General features: G+C 36.0%; 1 protein-coding gene across 1 annotated transcript in view; it reads left to right on the top strand.

Moving 5' to 3' along the window:
* The window catches only part of LOC135791864 (uncharacterized), a 51,144-nt gene extending 32,144 nt beyond the window's left edge, over positions 1–19,000 (top strand). The window contains exons 5-7 of the mRNA XM_065302423.1: positions 9,717–9,824; positions 12,236–12,295; positions 17,210–19,000. Coding sequence (XP_065158495.1) covers positions 9,717–9,824; positions 12,236–12,295; positions 17,210–17,296 — 255 coding nt within the window. The 3' untranslated portion in view covers positions 17,297–19,000. The remainder of the gene's footprint in view (positions 1–9,716; positions 9,825–12,235; positions 12,296–17,209) is intronic.
* The last annotated feature ends 922 nt before the right edge of the window (positions 19,001–19,922 follow it).

The following is a 19,922-nucleotide window of genomic DNA, read 5'->3' as shown; positions in this document are numbered from 1 at the left end:
TAATTATATAAAGAATTGGTAATAATGCACTTCAACGCGCCATCTGAGATTTAACTATTTAACTATAACTATGATTGAATCTCAATGCCAACTTTTATCCTATAGAAAGGTTTTAGGGTTTTCTCGGCAATTATTCAATTTTTTCTCGCGGTAAAAACCATCTTGGGATTTTAACGAAAATTTAAAAAAAAGAATTGGCCACATTGGCCAAGGCGTTGTTGAGTTATGCGCTTTCTAACAAATTTTGCGATTCTTTTTTATACTATTTTTATTATATTTACACCGGAAATTATGCCTTTCGACGCCACAGGTAGGAAAAATGAGTGTTTGAGATGAAAACAATAATAAAGCTGCTCATTTTTGTGCGTTTTCTTTCATGTCCGCTTCCAGATGCCACGCGGAGAGTAGATTTTCCGCCCCAGAGTATTATTTCACTTGTTTCAATACCCGTTTGTTTAAACACGCACGTATTTGCTCAAACGGCACCGCTGCTGATATTGAGATGGTATATTTTTCTCGTGAGTACCTCAGACGCAAGGTAATATGATTCTGAAGAAGGCAAAACAAGAAGAAAAGCTGTTGGAAGTTGCGTGTTACTATGTAAACGCAATAACATCACACGTTTCTTCTGTAAATAAAGCAAAGCAAACACGTTAGAAGCAAAACAAAACAAAAGCTGTGAGTTGGGTTGCATAAGTCTTAACTATAGTTAACTATAATATAAGTTACGTTTATATAATTCTAGTTTTTGCCCACGGCTTCGTCCCGGTAGTGGTAAATACAAATGTAATTCGTTTTTACTCTCTTGTTCTAGACATAGTATGTGTCAATTTTTCAATGAGATTCGCAATTTTATTTTAAAGAAATTAATTATATAAAGAATTGCTAATAATGCATTTCAGAGCGCCATCTCGGATTCAACTATTTAACTATAACTATGATTGAATCTCAATGTCAACTATTATTCTTTAGAAAAGGGCTGTTTTGAGGGTTTTCCCGACAGTTTTTCGAATATTTTTCACCGTTTTCACCATTCTGGGACTTTAACGAACATTTTAAAAGAAGAATTGGCCAACAGATTTTGCGATTCATTTTTATATTAGAGATATACATTTTGAAAGGCTTGCATGTGACACTATTAATTTTTATTAATTATCTTCATAACAGAATGGAATTCACAAGCGTTAAATGAAAATATATTGTGAAAGCACACTGAAAAATGGCACAATGTGCATCCGTTCAGCTGCATCATGAGAATAAAAATGCATCGCCTAGAAAAGTGGAGCTTCCTTTTGTTGGCGCATTTTTCCGCTTTTTGTGTGCTTTAGTTTTGTTGTTTTTTAGCACTATCGTATTGACATACACAAAGAACATTGTAAGAAAATGACAGCAACCGGATGCGGAAGATAGTATGGCTGTTCCTTGAATGCAAATTGCTTTCAATGCCAGGAAATTTCAAAAAGAAAGCAAAGAAAAGGCACGCAGCGCAAAAACGAGCGTCGGATTTAATTTAATTTCAAACTTAATGAATTTGCTAGTGGAAAAAGTGCGCTAATGAAAAGAGTTATTCAACTGGTGCATTCAGTTTGAATTCGTTATAAAAACACGCTACATTTTTGAGGTTATGATGAGTCTCTTTTGTATTATAGGTTAGTTTACTTCCAACTCACCTTTCTTTTATTTTATTCATGTATATTTTAATCAAATCATCGAGAAATGATGAAATTTTTACAGAAAATAAAAATAAATTGAAAGAATTTAAATTATGATTGATAAATATATATTTTTTTTACTTCCCATTTTAAATAAAGAGTAACGTACTTTAGTCACAGGCTTTAGTCACGGGGTGGAGCTTATGATTGCGTATTTGCCTACGATGCAGCACTCCCGTTGATCCATTTAATATTTAATATTCTATTATCAAATTATTGAGAAATAATGAAATTTTGACAGAAAATACAAGCAAATTAAAATCTATTAAATTTTGATTGACAAATATGTAAATTTTTTACTTCCTCCTTAAAAACTCCAGTTTATCTACAGTTTTGAGACACAAAATAAGGTACTTTAAACACAGGTTACCAAGTAACAAACGTACTTTAGTCACAGGCTTTTCTCACGGGGTGGAGCTTGCGCATGCGCATTTGCCTTCGATGTAGCACTCCCGTTGATCCACTTAATACTTAATATTTTATCATTAAATTATCGAGACATAATGAAATTTTGACAGAAAATAAAAAAAAAAATTAAAAGCTTTTAAATTATGATTGACAAATATGTAAATATTTAATATTATATTGCCTGAAATATACATTTTTGAGACTCATGATACTTATAAAAGTTTTAAGCAAAAAATGGATCCATAAAGAACAAAAGGTTCCCGATATCATTTGAAGTAGCCTATTATTAAATATGAGCATGCGAATATGAATAAGCCTATAACCCAGCTCACTGTTCACATATGCGTAGCATATTCGAATGCACAAAGCGTAAGGAAGCGTAAGGACCTAAGGACCCTTTTCACATGAATCACCTTTATGTGTGCAGATTCGATTTTCTTCGCATTGAGTGGCTGCTTGTCTTGTGCGCAAGAAACACGCGCGGCAAATAATGATTGAATGCAGTAAATGCGCGGATGGAAATGCGAAATTTCTCCTTCGGCAAAGATCGACGCCGAACAATGGACTCTCGATGCTCATCGCTCGTCTATCTTTGGATTAAGCTGAGCGCGAGCGATGAATGGTGATAATTTGAATCATATTCATTCATCGCTGGGAATTGGGAGTGGAAACATGGCGTTCACGCACACGCAAAGAGACAGATGTGTTCGTTCGTAATTAGGGACTGCTTCAATTATTCGAATCTGATTCAATTTGCAGCGGATATTGGCGCAAAAAATTCATTTTCTGACTGGATTACTTGTTGAATGTTCAATTTACCGTTTTAATTGGTCATTATAATCATCAGTAACCCACTTAATTTACTTTTTTCCTAATTAAACACAAAACGCATTAAAACTTTGTTTTGTTTAGCTACAGTTGTTCAATATCAACTTTTAAGTAATTTACATTGTATATACTTATGTTTGTATTATGTTTACACAAGTTGGGCATTATTGTACTCACTTGTGTGCTTACTGCATTGCGATAGTTTTAAGTCCTTCGGAGTCAAAAAGCCGCACGCGCGCCAAGCGAATATGATGAGTTCAGCGAGTCGAGGCGAGTTTAAATAAGATTAAACTTACGAGAATGAAAACCAAGCGCGGGCGAGTCGGTAAAGAAGACACGCAACGCGCGTTGAAAGCTGATTCGGGGCGTAGGAAGTTTGAGCACGTGATGAAAGTGTTAATTAACCGAGCTAGGTGGGTACGTAACGCATAGCTCTAGTTACTTTGGTTACCTTAACAAGTTTCTTTACATTTTGCGTCTTTTCTCTCTCAAGAAACGAAAACATAAATATGAATAGCAATATGCCAAAGTTCAAAGTAATCCTGTAATGAAAACTTTAAATCATTGACGTGAGAGGGCAGCACTGATGAATTTCGTGAATGTATTGTTTGTGTTGCATAACCTCTTAATATTTTACAGTTTTCTATAAAAATTGGACTTTCTAAGATATTTGCTATTATTAATAGTGGAATTTAATATTTGTGTAATAAAAACTTTACATTCCACGATAATATTTCGCGATGTATAAAATATGAAAGTTATGGACAGCGTGCAGAAACCGCAAATGATGCAAATTGGAGCGAATGAAATAACTTTTCCGCTGTTTGTGTGTATATAGTTTGCTCCCCCCTGCGTGGAAAATAAATTGTATCTAACGCTGGTAACGAAATTTATAAAATTTATATAGAATGCAGCCGCAAATTGGATTGCTTCGGGTGGGTTTGTGCGTCGATCAATTTTCGTTCATTACGTAATATACTGCAGCGTCGACTTTTTGATTCATCCGAAATCAAATTTACTTGATTGCATTTTCTGATCAAATAATTTCATTTAGTTTCTATTTCTGCACAATGATGACAGTTTTTATCAAGTTGGCACATTTTAAACTAAAATTAGTCTTTGCGAGTATTTTTGTTTGTTTTGTGTTGTATCTGCAGCGTTGGTGTTTGCGAGTTGAAAATGCCAACAACAATTCGCATGCATCGTTAGGTGCAACGAGGAAATAAGTTCAAAGCTGGTTATTGTCGAGGCCGTTTCCGCTTTTCTGGCTGCCATGCGCTTTTTTTTTCTTTTCTGCTTTGTATTCGACGTGAGTTTGAGTTGATCCATGGTGCAGCAGCATGGAATTTTTCACTCTGCGATAATTAACCTAAAAACAACGCGAGTTCATAAATTAAACATGAATAACACGAAATAAATTAAAAGTTTCCTCAAAATATTTATGTTTAATAACAATAATATATGAAATATATATTTTTATATCCAAATTGAAGGTTAAAATCGTAAAAAATTGAATACGAAGCGCGCATATTTAAATTACGAAAATAAAATTCAATATTCGTGACGGGAAGGAACCCGCAAGAAAAATTACAAAAAACCAACGCCCCGGGATATACGAGTATGCGAGGACAAATGGTAAATGTGGAAATTGAAAATACGGAATTTTCCAGTTTCTGCGCAAAAGTTTTATTACATATATTTATTGACACAATGCGTAATGCTTCATAACGAGCCAATATTTATCTATAATATGAAAAATGGTTGTTTGTAAAGTAGGTTTACGATCGAGATGTTTACGTGATAACGTCTTATTGGTGATATAAGTTTTGTTTGTTGCAATTGTTGTAACACTTCACTTGCACTTCACATTTTGTTTTACTGTTAAACATTCAACGAAAACTTAACCGCACGAGAAAATCTCCATTCGTTTGTATGCCGATAGAGTGAGAGAGACGGAAGATCGGTCCACTCACTCGAACGCTATGCCTGCCTCCGCTCGTGTGGATTCCGCGTGTCAAGTTTCACGGAATGACTGGCAGCGCTCGAGATGAGACGGGAGATCGGTCCGTCTCTCTCTCCTATACCTGCTCTCTCTCTTATACCTGCGATCGGCCTATTGAGGCCTCGTGACACAAGTTTCTGAACATGTCACCCGACTAAAACGATTTTAAAGACGTTATCACGTCAAAAATGAATCGCAAAATCTGTTGGTAAGCGCATAACTCAACAACGCCTAGACCAATTTTGCCAATTCTTTTTTTAAAATGTTCGTTAAAGTCCAAGGATGGTTTTTACGGCGAGAAAAATTCGAATAATTGCCGGGAAAACCCTATAGACAGCCCTTTTCTATAGGATAAAAGTTGGCATTGAGATTCAATCATAGTTATAGTTAAATTGTTAAATCTCAGATGGCACGCTGAAGTGCATTATTAGCAATCCCTACTAATATTATAAATGCGAAAGTTCAGATGTTTGTTACACTTTCACGCAAAAACTACTTAACCGATCATCATGAAAATTTGTACACATATTCTTAGTGGTCCCCGAATGGTTATAGGCTACTTTTTATTTAATAAAAAAATTATTTTTTAAATAAAATAAAGAAATAGTTTAGCCAATAATACCTCTGCATCTGGCTATTTCTCAAACCTAAGTACTATAGTACCCAGCGGCGTAGCGTGCCTTGTCGGGGCCCCGTATAAAATTTTTTTTGGAGGCCCATATATGGAGGTATAAATTATTCACAAAAGAAAAAAAATATTGTGAGAAGAAATATTTATTTATCACATAATTTACCAATTTTACAAATAAAAATCGAATTTTAAATATTCACTCTCCTTGCCTTTTTTTCGGCAAACTGATTTATTAAATCATTTATGGCTGATGATGATTTTAGTTTTTCTAAAGTTTCTGCCTCTATGGACAATAGTGAGATGTCTGACAGCCGTTCTTGTCCAATCGAAGTTCTTAAGTAATTTTTAATTAGTTTTAATTTTGAAAAACTTCTTTCTGCCGTTGCGGCTGTAACTGGAAGGGTCAAGAATAAAAAGCATGTTGTGTTTACCTCGGAAAAACTGGATGCAAGACTATTGAATTTTACTAGCAATAATTCAATGAGTTCTTTAATGGAAGAAATTTTGTGCACTTTTTTTATAACCTGGTCCCTTTTCTGTTTAATTTTTCTTTTCTCAGCGCCGCTGGGATAATCTCTTTTCCTTTCACTCATTTCTTTTACAAATCGCTACTAATACTGCTAAACCAGAAGAACAATATTGTTTGTACTGAATTACAATGTAATGCACATTTATATAAAGCGCGTAAATAAACAGTGCACTGCACTCCGTGGTTTAACATCCAATGCAAAGTACAACAACGATGTACGTGTATCGCGATATCGATGAAGGATTCCCGGGGATTCCCCGCTGAGTTGAAGATGAAGTAAGTAAAACGGGGTTCCCGCAGCCCGCCAGTACGATGTAGTGTTGCCAACTTTTGAACGCACGCTTAAGGCGGGAAAAAAAGGAATTGCTTTATAGAATTTTGTCATTTGTAAAAAAAATGGTTGTTTGTAAAGTAGGTTTACGATCGAGATGTTTACGTGATAACGTCTTATTGGTGATATAAGTTTTGTTTGTTGCAATTGTTGTAACACTTCACTTGCACTTCACATTTTGTTTTACTGTTAAACATTCAACGAAAACTTAACCGCACGAGAAAATCTCCATTCGTTTGTATGCCGCTAGAGTGAGAGAGACGGAAGATCGGTCCACTCACTCGAACGCTATGACTGGCACGGAATGACTGGCAGCGCTCGAGATGAGACGGGAGATCGGTCCGTCTCTCTCTCGTTATAACGAGAGGGGGTACTTTAACGCCATCTAGCATTTCAGCAATGAAGCACAAACCTAAGTACTATAGTACAATCACACTGTATTATCACACTGTATTACCGACAGCTACGTCAACATCAAATCCAATTGACTAATACTATGGAGACTGTACACTATACTTCCATAGACTATACTTTCAGCAATTTTAAACTTCCCGCCATTCTACATCATTGTTACTTCTTCTGTGACTACAGACGCGTACGGAAGCAACTTCATTATTTTAGATATTCGCGAGCGAAGCCGCGGGTTAAATCTAATTCTTTATATAACTAATTTCTTTAAAATATAATTGCAAATCTTATTGATAGAATTGACACTAGAACAAGAGAGTAAAAACGAGATACATTTTTATAAAACACTACCGGGACAAAATCGCGGACAAAAGCTAGTATTTTATATAAATCATCAAAATATTAAATAAATATTAATTAAATTAAAAACTTTTGCAATGAAAATTTCACCATTATTAATGCCTGAAATTTACGACCGCTAGACTAACGCAAAACGCAAAAGGAGCGCAAAGAGGACATTTGCGATGTGTCGCAGAAAGTGGCTTTCCTCTATGGGTAAATATAATAATGAGGGTCCTTTCGGGCGTGCGTCCCTCGCACAAATTAAATAACTCCAAACAGACAACTCATTGTGTGTGCGCCATGGTTCCGTCAATGAAGGGAAGCTTCTGTCGCAATTATTTACGACCCACGGGTAATTAAGTCATTTCAATGCTAATATGTCCAAGTTGTGGGTGTTTATATTCTCCATCTTTTAATACCTATATTTAGTTAAATATTTTACGTCAAATTTATCTTCGTAGATTAATATGTGTTATTTATAGAGGAAAACATAAATCACTCACCGGCGATGCATAAATCAATGTGGATATTGACATGCATTATAAAATTGATATTAAAACACTTTAATAATGAGATTATTTGAAATTTGATGAATGTGTATAAAACATTGTGTGTTGTGTTGAGCAAACCGCATAATATCGAAATTAGCACGTTCGAAAATTCCGCCCCGCGATTCGTGCCGCAATTATTCGATTATGCGTCGCGTGTTGACGTGATCGAGTTATCTCCTGATTAAAATTACAGCGTTGGGCGTAATCTCCGATGCATTGCATCATAATCGTTATCCTGCATTCCTTGATACGATTTAATTAACTTTTTGATGCATTTAAAGGTTAATTTCATTACAAAAACTGTTATGCAACCAATATTACACTTATGCAACCAAATGTCATACGTTTATGTGCAAATAATCCTTAAAATTCGCTTTAAAGTAAAATAAGGTTAGGTTTTTAATTAATTTAAATTGTTTGTGTAATTATCCGCCCCATTTACACAATTAAATTCTAATCATACTAATGGATACAGTGGAATAAAGATAAATGAAAGACAAAACATTTTTTGCGTTCGAATGTTTATTGCGCGCATAATTTCCAACCTCTGGTGTACGTTTCCACTCGATTGTTTATTTTCCGCGCCGGGTCTTGTTTTGTATCCGCGCACAAAGTGTGCATTTCCATTCCATTACGAGTACGGAGCGTACAACTTTTAACATTTAACATTTTGAGCAGCAATTTTACATCCGCGCGCCCGACATCTGCCATCTGGTAGTTACCGTTCGACGCTTCAAAATGCGTCAAATGGATTGCAAACGTTCTGCTCGCGTATCATGTAGTAAAACAACGAGAAAACGTGAAACGCTTTTGCTGCTAAAATCGCTGCAATAAAAGCAGTTCTGCAAGCACTAAAGGTATCAGCTTGCACACTATTAGTTTCACGAATCGTTTCGAAACAGTTACAAACATTTGCGTACAGCGAAAAGCATTTCAAAGTTTTACGTTTCGCGAACTCAAAACTAAGCAAGTTAAGCAATCAACGTTTATGGCAACGTATTATTTTTGTTTTTAGTGCTTTAAAACATTCAAAAAACACAAAAAACTTTTTTTATTTTTTATTTAGGGTTACATAATACCTCAATATGTTTCACGTTGAGTTGGTTGCCTATGTTACCGTCCATGGCAGTGTCATAACCACACACGTTCAATGTCAGGGTGAACATGCCACCGGAGCACGGATTTATGTAACTGGGTCGCCCTTCGTCGCTCCCGCCGCATCCATTATTTATCAGGGCGAATGTTTACGTTTATCAACTGCTTCGAATCGTGCGCACGTCATGCGAGGGCTAAGCGAAAATGCGAAAGAGGAAAACCGGCGCGCACGCCACACCACGTTCACATCCTTAACGATATTCAGCAGCGTTGTCATATTAGCAAGATATTACAGCTTTCCAACACCAGTCATCGTATGATTAAATAAAACGTGAAAACAATGTATTCATGACGCATACAAACACTGATTTTAGTCGTACGTTGACATTGTGGCGTAAAACTAAAAATAGACGCTTTGGATAATTTAATTAATGAGATAAAAGCTGACAGTGATTGATTAGTGACGCAAAAATGAGATAATTAATGATTTTGCGCAAATAACAAAATAAATTTTCTTCGACTTGAATTTCTTCGCATCGAAGTAATTATTCTACGCTGAAGTTGTTTAAAACTTTAATTGTCGATCGATTGCGCCATAAAAATGTACCAAATTTAGATTAATTAACACTTTATTTGATTAGTGAAGCGCGCGCGTAAACTTTTCATAATTAGCGAACGGTTCATTAGGTAAATTGCATTTGCGAGCAATAAATCATTAACTAACATGCGGGCGACACTAACGCTTTCCAACTTTAAACCCTTTTGAACCAATAAAAAGAAAGTTCATTATTAATTCTTAAATTTACGTGTCTAATGTATTTTATAAGATGATTAATGTCATGTCACACGATTAATGATTGATTATATCGATTGTTACAGGAGAATTCGTCGCTGATCATACCATGGATCATCGGCTTCATCACGTTCATGTCGTTGGAAGCTGTCGCGATGGTCTACTCCAATGTGCTGCGTGATCACGTCAATAAAGTAAGTCGTCTGAACAGTTTGATTTCCAATCTGGTTAAGCATTAATCAAATAATGCGTTGAAAACAGAAAAAACGTAAATTTTGCTGCAATTTCTCTGAAAATAACCTAATTTTATAGGTTTTATTGTGTAGGTATTAATTTTAGTTCAATTCTGCGCCGTAGATGGCGCTGGAGGCGCTTAATCTACAAAAGCTCTATTTCCACACTAGCTATTTGAAGATTTTAATTGAAAAACGCTAAAAAACAACGAAATCTCTTCAGAAAACAGAAAAAACGTCAATTTTATGACATTTTCTTTAAAATTATCCTAATTTTATAGCTTTTATTGCGTGGTTACTTATTTTAGTTCATGTTTTACGTCGTAGATGGCGCTGAAGGCGTTTAATCTACAAAATCGCTATTTCTTTACTAGCTATTTGAAGATTATAATTGAAAACGCAAAGAAAGCAATGGAATCTTTAAAAAAAAAAAAACAAAAAAATTTTACGACATTTTTCTCCAAATTAACCTATTTTTATAGCATTTATTGCGTAGCTATTAATTTTAGTTTATGTTCTGCGGCGTAGATGGCACTGGAGACGTTTAATCTACAAAAGCTCTATTTCTACATTACCTATTTCAAGATTTTAATTGAAAAACACAAACAAAGCAATAGAATCTCTTTAGAAAACTAAAAAAAAACGTAAATGTTACGACATTTTCTTTAAAATTAACCTATTTTTATAGCATCTATTGCGTAGCTATTAATTTTAGTTTATGTGCTGCGCTGTAGATGGCGCTGAAGGCGTTTAATTTACAAAAGCTCTATTCCTACACTAGCTATTTGAAGATTTTAATTGAAAAACGCAAAGAAAGCAATGGAATCTCTTTAGAAAGCAGGTGTGCGTTTGCTAAGCTGTGGGCCAAAGCCTGAAAGGCGAAAATTGAAATACGAGAATGCCATTTCGCTGCGCCCGAGTATAACGATTTTATTAATTTCGCCTCTCGTCGACTTTTAATTAAAATTCTGCGCCTTTTGAGCGCGCGCGTTTTCACCACCTGAACTTGCAAAAAATCAACAAATTAAACAAAATGATGAAAATAGAAAAAGTTTACAAAATACGAATAGAACACAAGTCGCTGAAGTGAATCCACCTGAACTGAACGATACTGTAAATAATGACGCAAATTGTCAATTAAAATTTATATTGCGCTCGGCAACTAAACGCAGCAGATAACGAAAATATTTTCGTTTTAATTAAAATCGCTGCGTCGTCGCCGGCGTTGTTTATTCAATGCGCGGATGATACCTCCAAGCCGGGGATTAACATCGGAGTAATATCTAATTTAACGAGACGCTTAGAAGGAACGCCCCGAAGGCTGATCGTTCGTGAAAATTACAGAAAACCCAAACAAGATAAAATGTTGCGCGAAGTGACAGAGGTTAATGGAATGTTTTACATTTCTTGTGAATAAACAATGCAATAAACCTAAATACAATTATTTACGAATTAATATTAATTCATTACATTACTGCGTAATTCTTCATTTGGTGGTTTTCATAATTAATGCGCAAAGTTTTCGCAGGTGTTGAGAATTGTGACACAGCTTGCAATTTGTTTGTGTTTTTTGGACAAAAGTTTCTCCAAGTGAATAACTTTGCTACACGTGGGAGACGTTAATTTCCATGATAATTTAATTAAAATTAACAGTTTATTACTTTGATTTATAAACACGTTTCCAATTCGCGAGCGCAAAAAGTTTTAATTGCGTTCTCATGTGAAAGTGCTCCATTAGTAGATATTCGTGTATAAATCACCGTCGACATGCACGTTTGTTAACTAATTGCACGCGTAGTGCTAAATTTACAAAATTTCAATTTCAATCCGCGTGTATTTTACTTCGGAAGTTTCTAACCTAAAATATGGGCCATGTTTATAGGCTACACATTTCGTATACAAATTGGAGTTTGAAACAGTTTTCTACGGTGTAACATCAGTCATTTGTTATGCGCTATCTGCACGTACATCTCAATTTGTTTCCATTGGTCATTTTGCGCACCGCAGGCAACACACAAAGCTTGCGTAGCTATTACGGAGATTTGGAGAGCTTTACGTGCGCGGGCGCGACGCTGATCTCTTCATTCGTGCCGGGCGCGCCGCTTATGGAAGTAATATTTATGCTCGGGGGCGGCTTGCGGCAAGCGGCATTTATTCACCGCAGAAACCAAACGGCAAAGTGGCCCTCGCCCGAATCGCCATAATAAATGTATGGGTGAAATATAAATGGCAGCTGGGAAATGAGAAAAGTGGCGGTTTCGGCTCGGGGGCGGCAAAAACAACACCGAAAGCAATCTTACTCTATGGGGTCATATTAGATTGTAATCTTTGTGGAATTTTTCGCTGTTTTAATAAATTATTTTCATTTTCAGCAATTCGACACTTTTTGTAAAGCCGAAGTTGCCTTCTTCATATCACGAACACTAATTAATGTAAGTAGAAACCATTTTGAATATTACCATGTGAATTGGCATGAATTCTGTGAGTGTTACGATGCTTGACGCGTCGTAATTAAAATCCTTTGATGTTATTAAATCCTGCAGGACGCCGAAAGCTAAATAAATTCTCCAGTCAGTCAGTCGAATAAAATAAGCGCAAAAACATATACGTGGAAATTTATTCCGATTATCCCACGCTGGGAATTTAATTCACTCAGCAATGCGCGAAATAATTGCGCAAAACGATAGTTGCATATTGAATTCCCTCTACTTGGCATGCACAAACGTGGCGACATAAATTCGCCGACAAATGTTAGGGGGCTGCCGCTGCTGCTGTGCTGCACGCTGAAATTCAGACGTGAATATGCAATTAGCATCCGCCTTAGTGCGTCTTAGCGTGAGCCGTCCTCGGGCGCACTCCGCGCAATTAATGCATATTTATTACATCCGCACCGAGCAAAGGGCAAGAACAAGAGGAGCGTTTCGCCAGCGAATAGCTGAGTAGGTATTTCTCGTGTTATAGTGTTACTCTCTCTTAAGTCGATGCGAAAGGAGCTTAATTAAAGATGAACACAACAAAAGATACAGTTTTGGTTTAACTACCAACGCCATCTACTTATGAATACATTAAACAGTATTTTATACTTGGAATTCAGTTAAGTTTGCGTTGCGTTGTGTAATAACCTCAAATTTACATTATTACACTACAGAAATGTTTGTCTTTGTGTGATGAGCTCGCGAAACTCGCTTATAATTGGAAACTTCGATTTGATAAGCACGTCGCGCACGTAAACATTGCCATCGATGTGATGGAGGTTGCAGGCATCGAGAATCATTGTCATGCATGAACGCTGCGACGCCCCGTGGCGAACGTGCAAGATGATGTCGACTGGGTAAACATGGCAGACATTGTAAATAAGCCGAATGGAAAGCGGGCGATAGATGCCTGCAAGATTTTGGACGGCGGACGTGATCACTAGCCACCGCCGTCGACGCATTTCAATTCAGCCGCCGAACGCTATCATTGTTTGGTAACATATTTTGGGATTACGTTTGAAAGCTTTCGCTTGGATAAGCACGTGTTAGAGTTTAAGCAGCAAAGCTAGTGTTGGAGCTTAATTATTCACAGAGTGATGAAGAAAATTTCAAAACTCTGCAATTACCAACTTTGGTGTTTCATTAATAAACGTGGCAGGTATTTGATATGAAGTGTGAAGTGATGGTGTAATCAAAGTGCAGCGCGAGCATTTTGCGTTGAGATGAGCGTAATGAGTAGAGAAACAGGTGACCTGTGCTATCTAACTAACCAAAACTGCTCCTTAGCACACTCTGCAACGCTGATAGTGGAGGTTAATGAGAAGTTGTATCGCAAAATTGAGTACCAGCGGTAACAAGATGAGCTTCACCAATTTTAGAACGATAATTATGCCTTGATCGAGTGGTGCTGACATACAAACTCTACGTGTATAACTGGTTGCCTATATTAGATTTTTTGTTCACTGAGACATAATTTCCTCTTAGGGGTTTCAATTGTTACTCTTAATGATTTCCTCCCAACTCCCACCCACTCTTATGCCATTACTGTTGCTGACAAGCATGTTGAGAATCTCGCATCCCGCAAATGTCCCGACATGCATATTAATGACGACCGCTCGATAATTAATAAACGTCCCACGAACAAGCGGGCCATTTTGCAGTCGGCGGCAGGATGGCCTCCACAAGTGGCACAATGTTCAACCACACACGATGTGCGCTCAAGCACCATCAGCAGAAGATACGAGTACGTCTGACGACTTCATAAATGCCCACGCGAACTAATATATACCTCATACCTCTGCTCTACGTCAACCATTAATGAATACACAAAGGCGTACAGTGAAGTATCAACGCAGGGCATCGAAAATGTTTGCTCTAGTCTTCAAATATGGTTAGAATTTCATAGAATTCGAGATGGATTAGAATAACATGTGAATTAATAGCGGATTGAATATTTTCAATCTACAGGAAATTCTATATACTTCACAATAAAAAACGGAAAATTTTAGTTTTTAGTTTTTATCAATATTTTGATTGCGGATATCACGTAAACTAAAAGTGATAGAAAGAAACGAATTAAAAATTCTTAATCTACGTAAAATCACTTTTATTGTTATTCTTGTACAGTGCACAGAATGAGAGTCAATAGTGCCCTGAATCTATAATATAAAAATGAATTACAAAATTTGTTGGTAAGCGCATAACTCAACAATGCCTAGACCAATTTGGCCAATTCTTTTTTTAAAATGTTCATTAAAGTCCCAGGATCGTTTTTACGGCGAGAAAAATTCAAATAATTGCGGGGGAAATCATAAAGACAGCCTTTTTCTAAAGGAAAAAAGTTGGCATTGAGATTCAATCATAGTTATAGTTAAATAGTTGAATCCGAGATGGCGCGCTGAAATGCATTATTAGCAATTATTTATATAATTTCTTTAAAATTAAATTGCGAATCTTATTGATAGAATTGACATATATTATGTCTAGAACAAGAGAGTAAAAACAAATTACATTTTTTATTTCAATGAATACCAATTCTAACCTCAAAAATGGTTTCCGCTTCTCCAGTACTCTTGTACCTACATTCCCCGCGTTGTATTCTATGTGCTCCTGCGATGCGTGAACATGTGTTTCGTGTTTTGGTTACGCTCGTGGTATTACATGTTACACGCTTCAACATGCTCCCCAGAGCCGAGATTGAAAGGAGTTGCGGTTCAACTGATGCGACATTACACACAGGAGCACATAAAACGCACGTGTTGCTGATTTATCGAAACGAATCACAGGCGTAGGCGGCGGCAGCGCAGCCGGCGACAGATGATGCCGAGGATGATAAATGAACACTTGATTAAACATCAAAATACATAAATTTTATGTGAGCCACCAGTTGAGAAACTCCAAGCTTCAAAGGATCAATCAAAACACATCTTTTGAAATTTGTTATGAAATTATCAAAATTTCACGTCAAATATTTGGAAAATATTGTATTTATCTATATTCTCAATAATAAATCAGAGTTTTTGATAAATTTTTGATCTTTAAAAGCATGTTTTTATTCCAAGTGCTATATAAACGAGGGATTGAACCATAATGTGGTTTGTGGGTTCAAGAAGCGATTATCGATATTGTAAATCAGATGAGAAGTGGAGAAAACACCAAACGTTTCGCTGAGAACCTCCCTTGAGGGTGAGATTGCAAGAATAATGATGGGTGCTAGCGTGCAACTGTCATTAATCATTCCTATCAATAACATACGGTTGCGTTTTTCCTTCTTTTCCTGTTTGCTTCCTTTTCGGCCAGGATTTCGGCGGGATTTTTTTGTTGTCGTGCCAAAAAATAACAAATCCACAAGAATACAATAAAATTACAAACTTACGAATTAATATCACGGACACGTCCTTCAAACAACAAAAGAAAACGCTATATCTTTTAATATAAAAATAAATCGCAAAATGTGTTGGTAAGCGCATAACTCAAGAACGCGTTGACCAAATTGGTTAATTCTTTTTTTATAATGTTCGTTAAAGACCAAGGATGGTTTTTATGGCGAGAAAAATTCGAATAATTGCCGGGAAAACCCTAAAAACAGTCTTTTTTTATAGGATGAAAGTTGGCATTGAGATTGAATCATAGTTATAGTTAAATACTTGAATCCGAGATGGCGCGCTGAAGTGCATTATTACCAATTCTTTATATAATTAATTTTATTAAAATAAAATTGCGAATCTAATTGATAGAATTGACACATACTATGTTTAGAACAAGAGAGTAAAAATGAATTACATATTTATTAAACACAACCGGTACGCACTCGCGGGTAAAGCTAGTCGTTAATAAAAATGTAATTAAAGCATTATTTTAGTATAAAAATTATTTTGAAGTAAATAAAATTGAATTTTAATGAGTAGAAAATGTAATTTTTTTATAATTGTGTAAATTTTTATAGAATTACCAGATTTATTTAATATTTTTTGTAATGTTCTCATTACGATCCTGTAAACAAGTATTCCAACTAAAAAACAATGTAATTGAAACGCGACGTGCGTGAAATCTAAAATATCCGACTTTCCCGTCTGGATTTTTTTTTCGTTTTTCCGCAACGCCAACACATTCAACGCGCTTTTAATAAGTTAGCGATGGTGACACTGCAGTGAAAAACAAAACACAAAATCTCCTGAGTATGTGTGCGCTCCTGCAAGTAGAAATTACGAAACATGTGACACCGGCGAGCAAACATTGCAGGAGCAAAGTGTCACTGCCACGCAGACAATGCACGAACTTATTAGAAAACAACGCGCGCGAAACACAAAACAAAAAACAACACCGAGCGGAAAAAATACAAGAAAGATGAGAGAGAAAAAAAACAAGCTAACAAACACGAAAAGTAGCGGAAACTGCACGAAAATAAAACACCAATTGCGGAAACGAAAAGAAAATCGAAAAAAAAACTTGCCGCCTGACTCTTGTTCGGTCACGTTTTTGCAATATTAATAAAAACCCAAATGGAAAGTAAGAAAAACCTAGCTGAAAATGGCTGCTAGCCTTCATTAATTATCCAGTAATTGAAATTACGAAATTAGACGCTTGTGAAGTCGCTTTTTAAAGATTAAATAACAAAATTATTAATGCTTTCATGAAAATTGTGGTGGATGGTTGAAGTAATTTTTCTAGTCGTTTTTTTAACTCTGATGAATTGCACGATTGCAATTGCAGTCAGTAAACACCCGCCGGCGAAATTGCGCCGCCTCCCAAACCGTTAACTTGTCGCTCAGATAAATGGATGATGCAGCAAAATGAAATACCACGCTAAAATACTCCTACTTAAAAAAAATTTAAAGCAAAATTTTTATTTTTTCGTTTTTTTACTTACAGATAGTGGCGATAGGTGGCGTAATGCGATACTGGAACCTACTACGCGCCGGAATCACCTGGAAAGGACCAGAAGTAATCGAGCTATGATCGAGGAACAACGCCCGGTATGTAAGCCTCAAGTCGTCCTTGGCACGGTATGTACCCCACAGCATGACCCGCCGCCATCACCGCAAGCCACACACGGCCCACCATCGCGGTTGCCGTTGGAATATCGACATGGGCACACTGGAGGAAACCGAAGAAGATGAGCTAGCCTATGAGGAAGACGACGATGATGACGATGATGAGTTGGCCGACGATAGCAACTGCTCCCTGTTGGTGGCGGCACCTTCGTCGCCCACCTCTCTTACCAGTTGCAGCGGCAGTGAGTGCTCCACTGACTTCGTCTGACAACAGAGTGAGGATGCACGCAGTCGCGCAAGGGGATGAAAACTCCTTCGCTGCGTTTAAACAAATAACAAACGCAGAACAAAAGAATGAAGTAAGTGTGTAAGGGAAGTAAGGGGGAAAGAGGAAAAGAGGAAACACTTGTTACGAAGTGCACGCTTTTGAGGACTTTGAAGTTGTTGGTGGAAAGTTTAGACGCCAGCGCGCAAAGTATAATGTTGTTGTATAAAGTGTAAAATTAGATGTTGTTAGCTTTTATGTTTGTTGTTATCGCTAGCGAGAATCGTGCCAAAATGCCAATGTTTATTTTTATGCAGAATCTAAGAATTAACTAAGCAGATAAATCATGTAATTAATGTAAATAAGTAAGGAGGATTAAGCTACACACGAACAAATTGTGATTCAGCTTGGAAATATCCGTAAAATTATTGAGAATCAAAAAAATATATAAAGAATATTGTATACTGAAGTTTGGAAGATGACATTTGAGGTTATGCTCATTATATACATGCTATTTTTGCTAATTTAACTTAATTCTTACAAAATTTACATGAGCAAATAGAAAAACAATAATATATTAAGTATCAAGTGACTAAACGCGAGTTTTTGTCATGAGATTGATTATGAGTGAGTATAGCAAGCGTTTAATCAATCGAGTGTATAACTAACGTTTAGTCACGTGATGCTTACGCTATTTTTTCTACTTCCACTTTAGTTCCACGTTTAGTTTGTGTATTTCAACTTTTTATTTTAAATCTTCGAAATTCGTTGGCAGATTACCGAGAAATGTAAGGTTATAAATACGCAAGCTCCACCCCGTAACTAAAATCCGTGACTAAAGTACTTTAGTTATACCTATGGTCTTTTATGTTTAAAATACCACTTTTTGTGTCTAAAAACCGTTGAAAAACTACCGTTATAAAAGTGGAAGTAGACAAATTTATTTGTTTATTTATTTATTTACCAATAAACTGCAATAGAAAGCAATGGAATGAAAACAAAAATAAAAAAAGAAATTGTGTAAAACGTATTCGATATCTGTGATGTTACCTAACGTAAATAGGCTTAATAAATATGAAATTTATTTTCCGCGCTTTGAAAAATAACATCAATCAGGTACAAGCTAGTCAAATATCAATAAAACAATTTTATTTGAATGAAAACATAAATACAAAAGTAATAAATAAACTAAACTAATTTCATTTTGATAGATTTATTCAATTTTTTGATTAAATTGTTTGTAGCTACATATTTCTACGATAAATATCAAAGTACTTGTAATTTAGTTAAACAAATATCTATCCAAATAATTTTAGGCATCTAAATTGTAAAATATCAGACATAAACAAATAATATATAAATCTATATAAGCATAAAATGTGAATAAAGTTTATAAGGAAACAATTTCGATATTTTTTAATTTTATTTGCGTTAAAAATATTTATAGAGTACTAGCTTTATCCTGCGGCTTCGCTCGCGTTGAATCCATCAAATAAATATTAGAAATCAATGAAGCTGCTTCCGTACGCGTCTGTAGTCATAGAAGAAGTAACAATGAATGAAGTTTATGAAGTTTAAAATGGCTGAAAGTATAGTCTATGGAAGTATAGTGTACATTCTCCATAGCGTAGTCAATTGGATTGAATGTTGACGTAGCTGTCGGTAATACAGTGTGATAATACAGTGTGATGGTACTATAGTACTTAGGTATGAGCTTCATTGCTGGAATGCTAGATGGCGTTAAAGTCGTCAAATAACCAGATGCAGAGGTATTATTGACCAAAAAATTTCTTTATTTTATTTAAAATATAATTTTTTTTATTAAATAAAAAGTGGCCTATAACCTTTCGGGGACCACTAAGAATATGTGTACAAATTTTCATGATGATCTGTTAAGTAGTTTTTGCGTGAAAGCATGATAAACATCAGGACATTCGCATTTATAATATTAGTAGGGATTAAGTAACAAGTAACTAAAGGAGGGCATTTAAATATTTAACGATGTTTAGCCCCGAGGTGCTTACGCCATTTTTTCTACTACCACTCTTGTTCCACGTTGCGGTTTTGGGGTTTCAAATTTGTATTTTAAATCATCGAAATTTGCTCGCATACTTCTACAAACTGAAAGGTTATAATTGCCATGCCGCGTGCTGGCCCATGTGACGCTTCGGTTCATATCGTGCCCCTCCGATACGAGCAGCAGCAGCGTCTGCTTTGACGTGTTTGACTGACGTCGCATGGCATTTCATTCCGCCTTGTGCTGATCCGTAGGCAAGTGCGCAGGCGCTTGCTCCGTTCCATGCATAACGCAAGTACATAATGAATA

The sequence above is a fragment of the Atheta coriaria genome, unplaced genomic scaffold (genome assembly GCF_025399875.1).
Source record: "Atheta coriaria isolate IRGN ID8LTWV9N9 unplaced genomic scaffold, Caltech_Dcor_3.1 hic_scaffold_5_pilon, whole genome shotgun sequence".
Classification (NCBI taxonomy): domain Eukaryota; kingdom Metazoa; phylum Arthropoda; class Insecta; order Coleoptera; family Staphylinidae; genus Dalotia; species Dalotia coriaria.
Note: the sequence above shows the minus strand (reverse complement) of the source record. Positions and strands in the feature narration are given on the sequence as shown.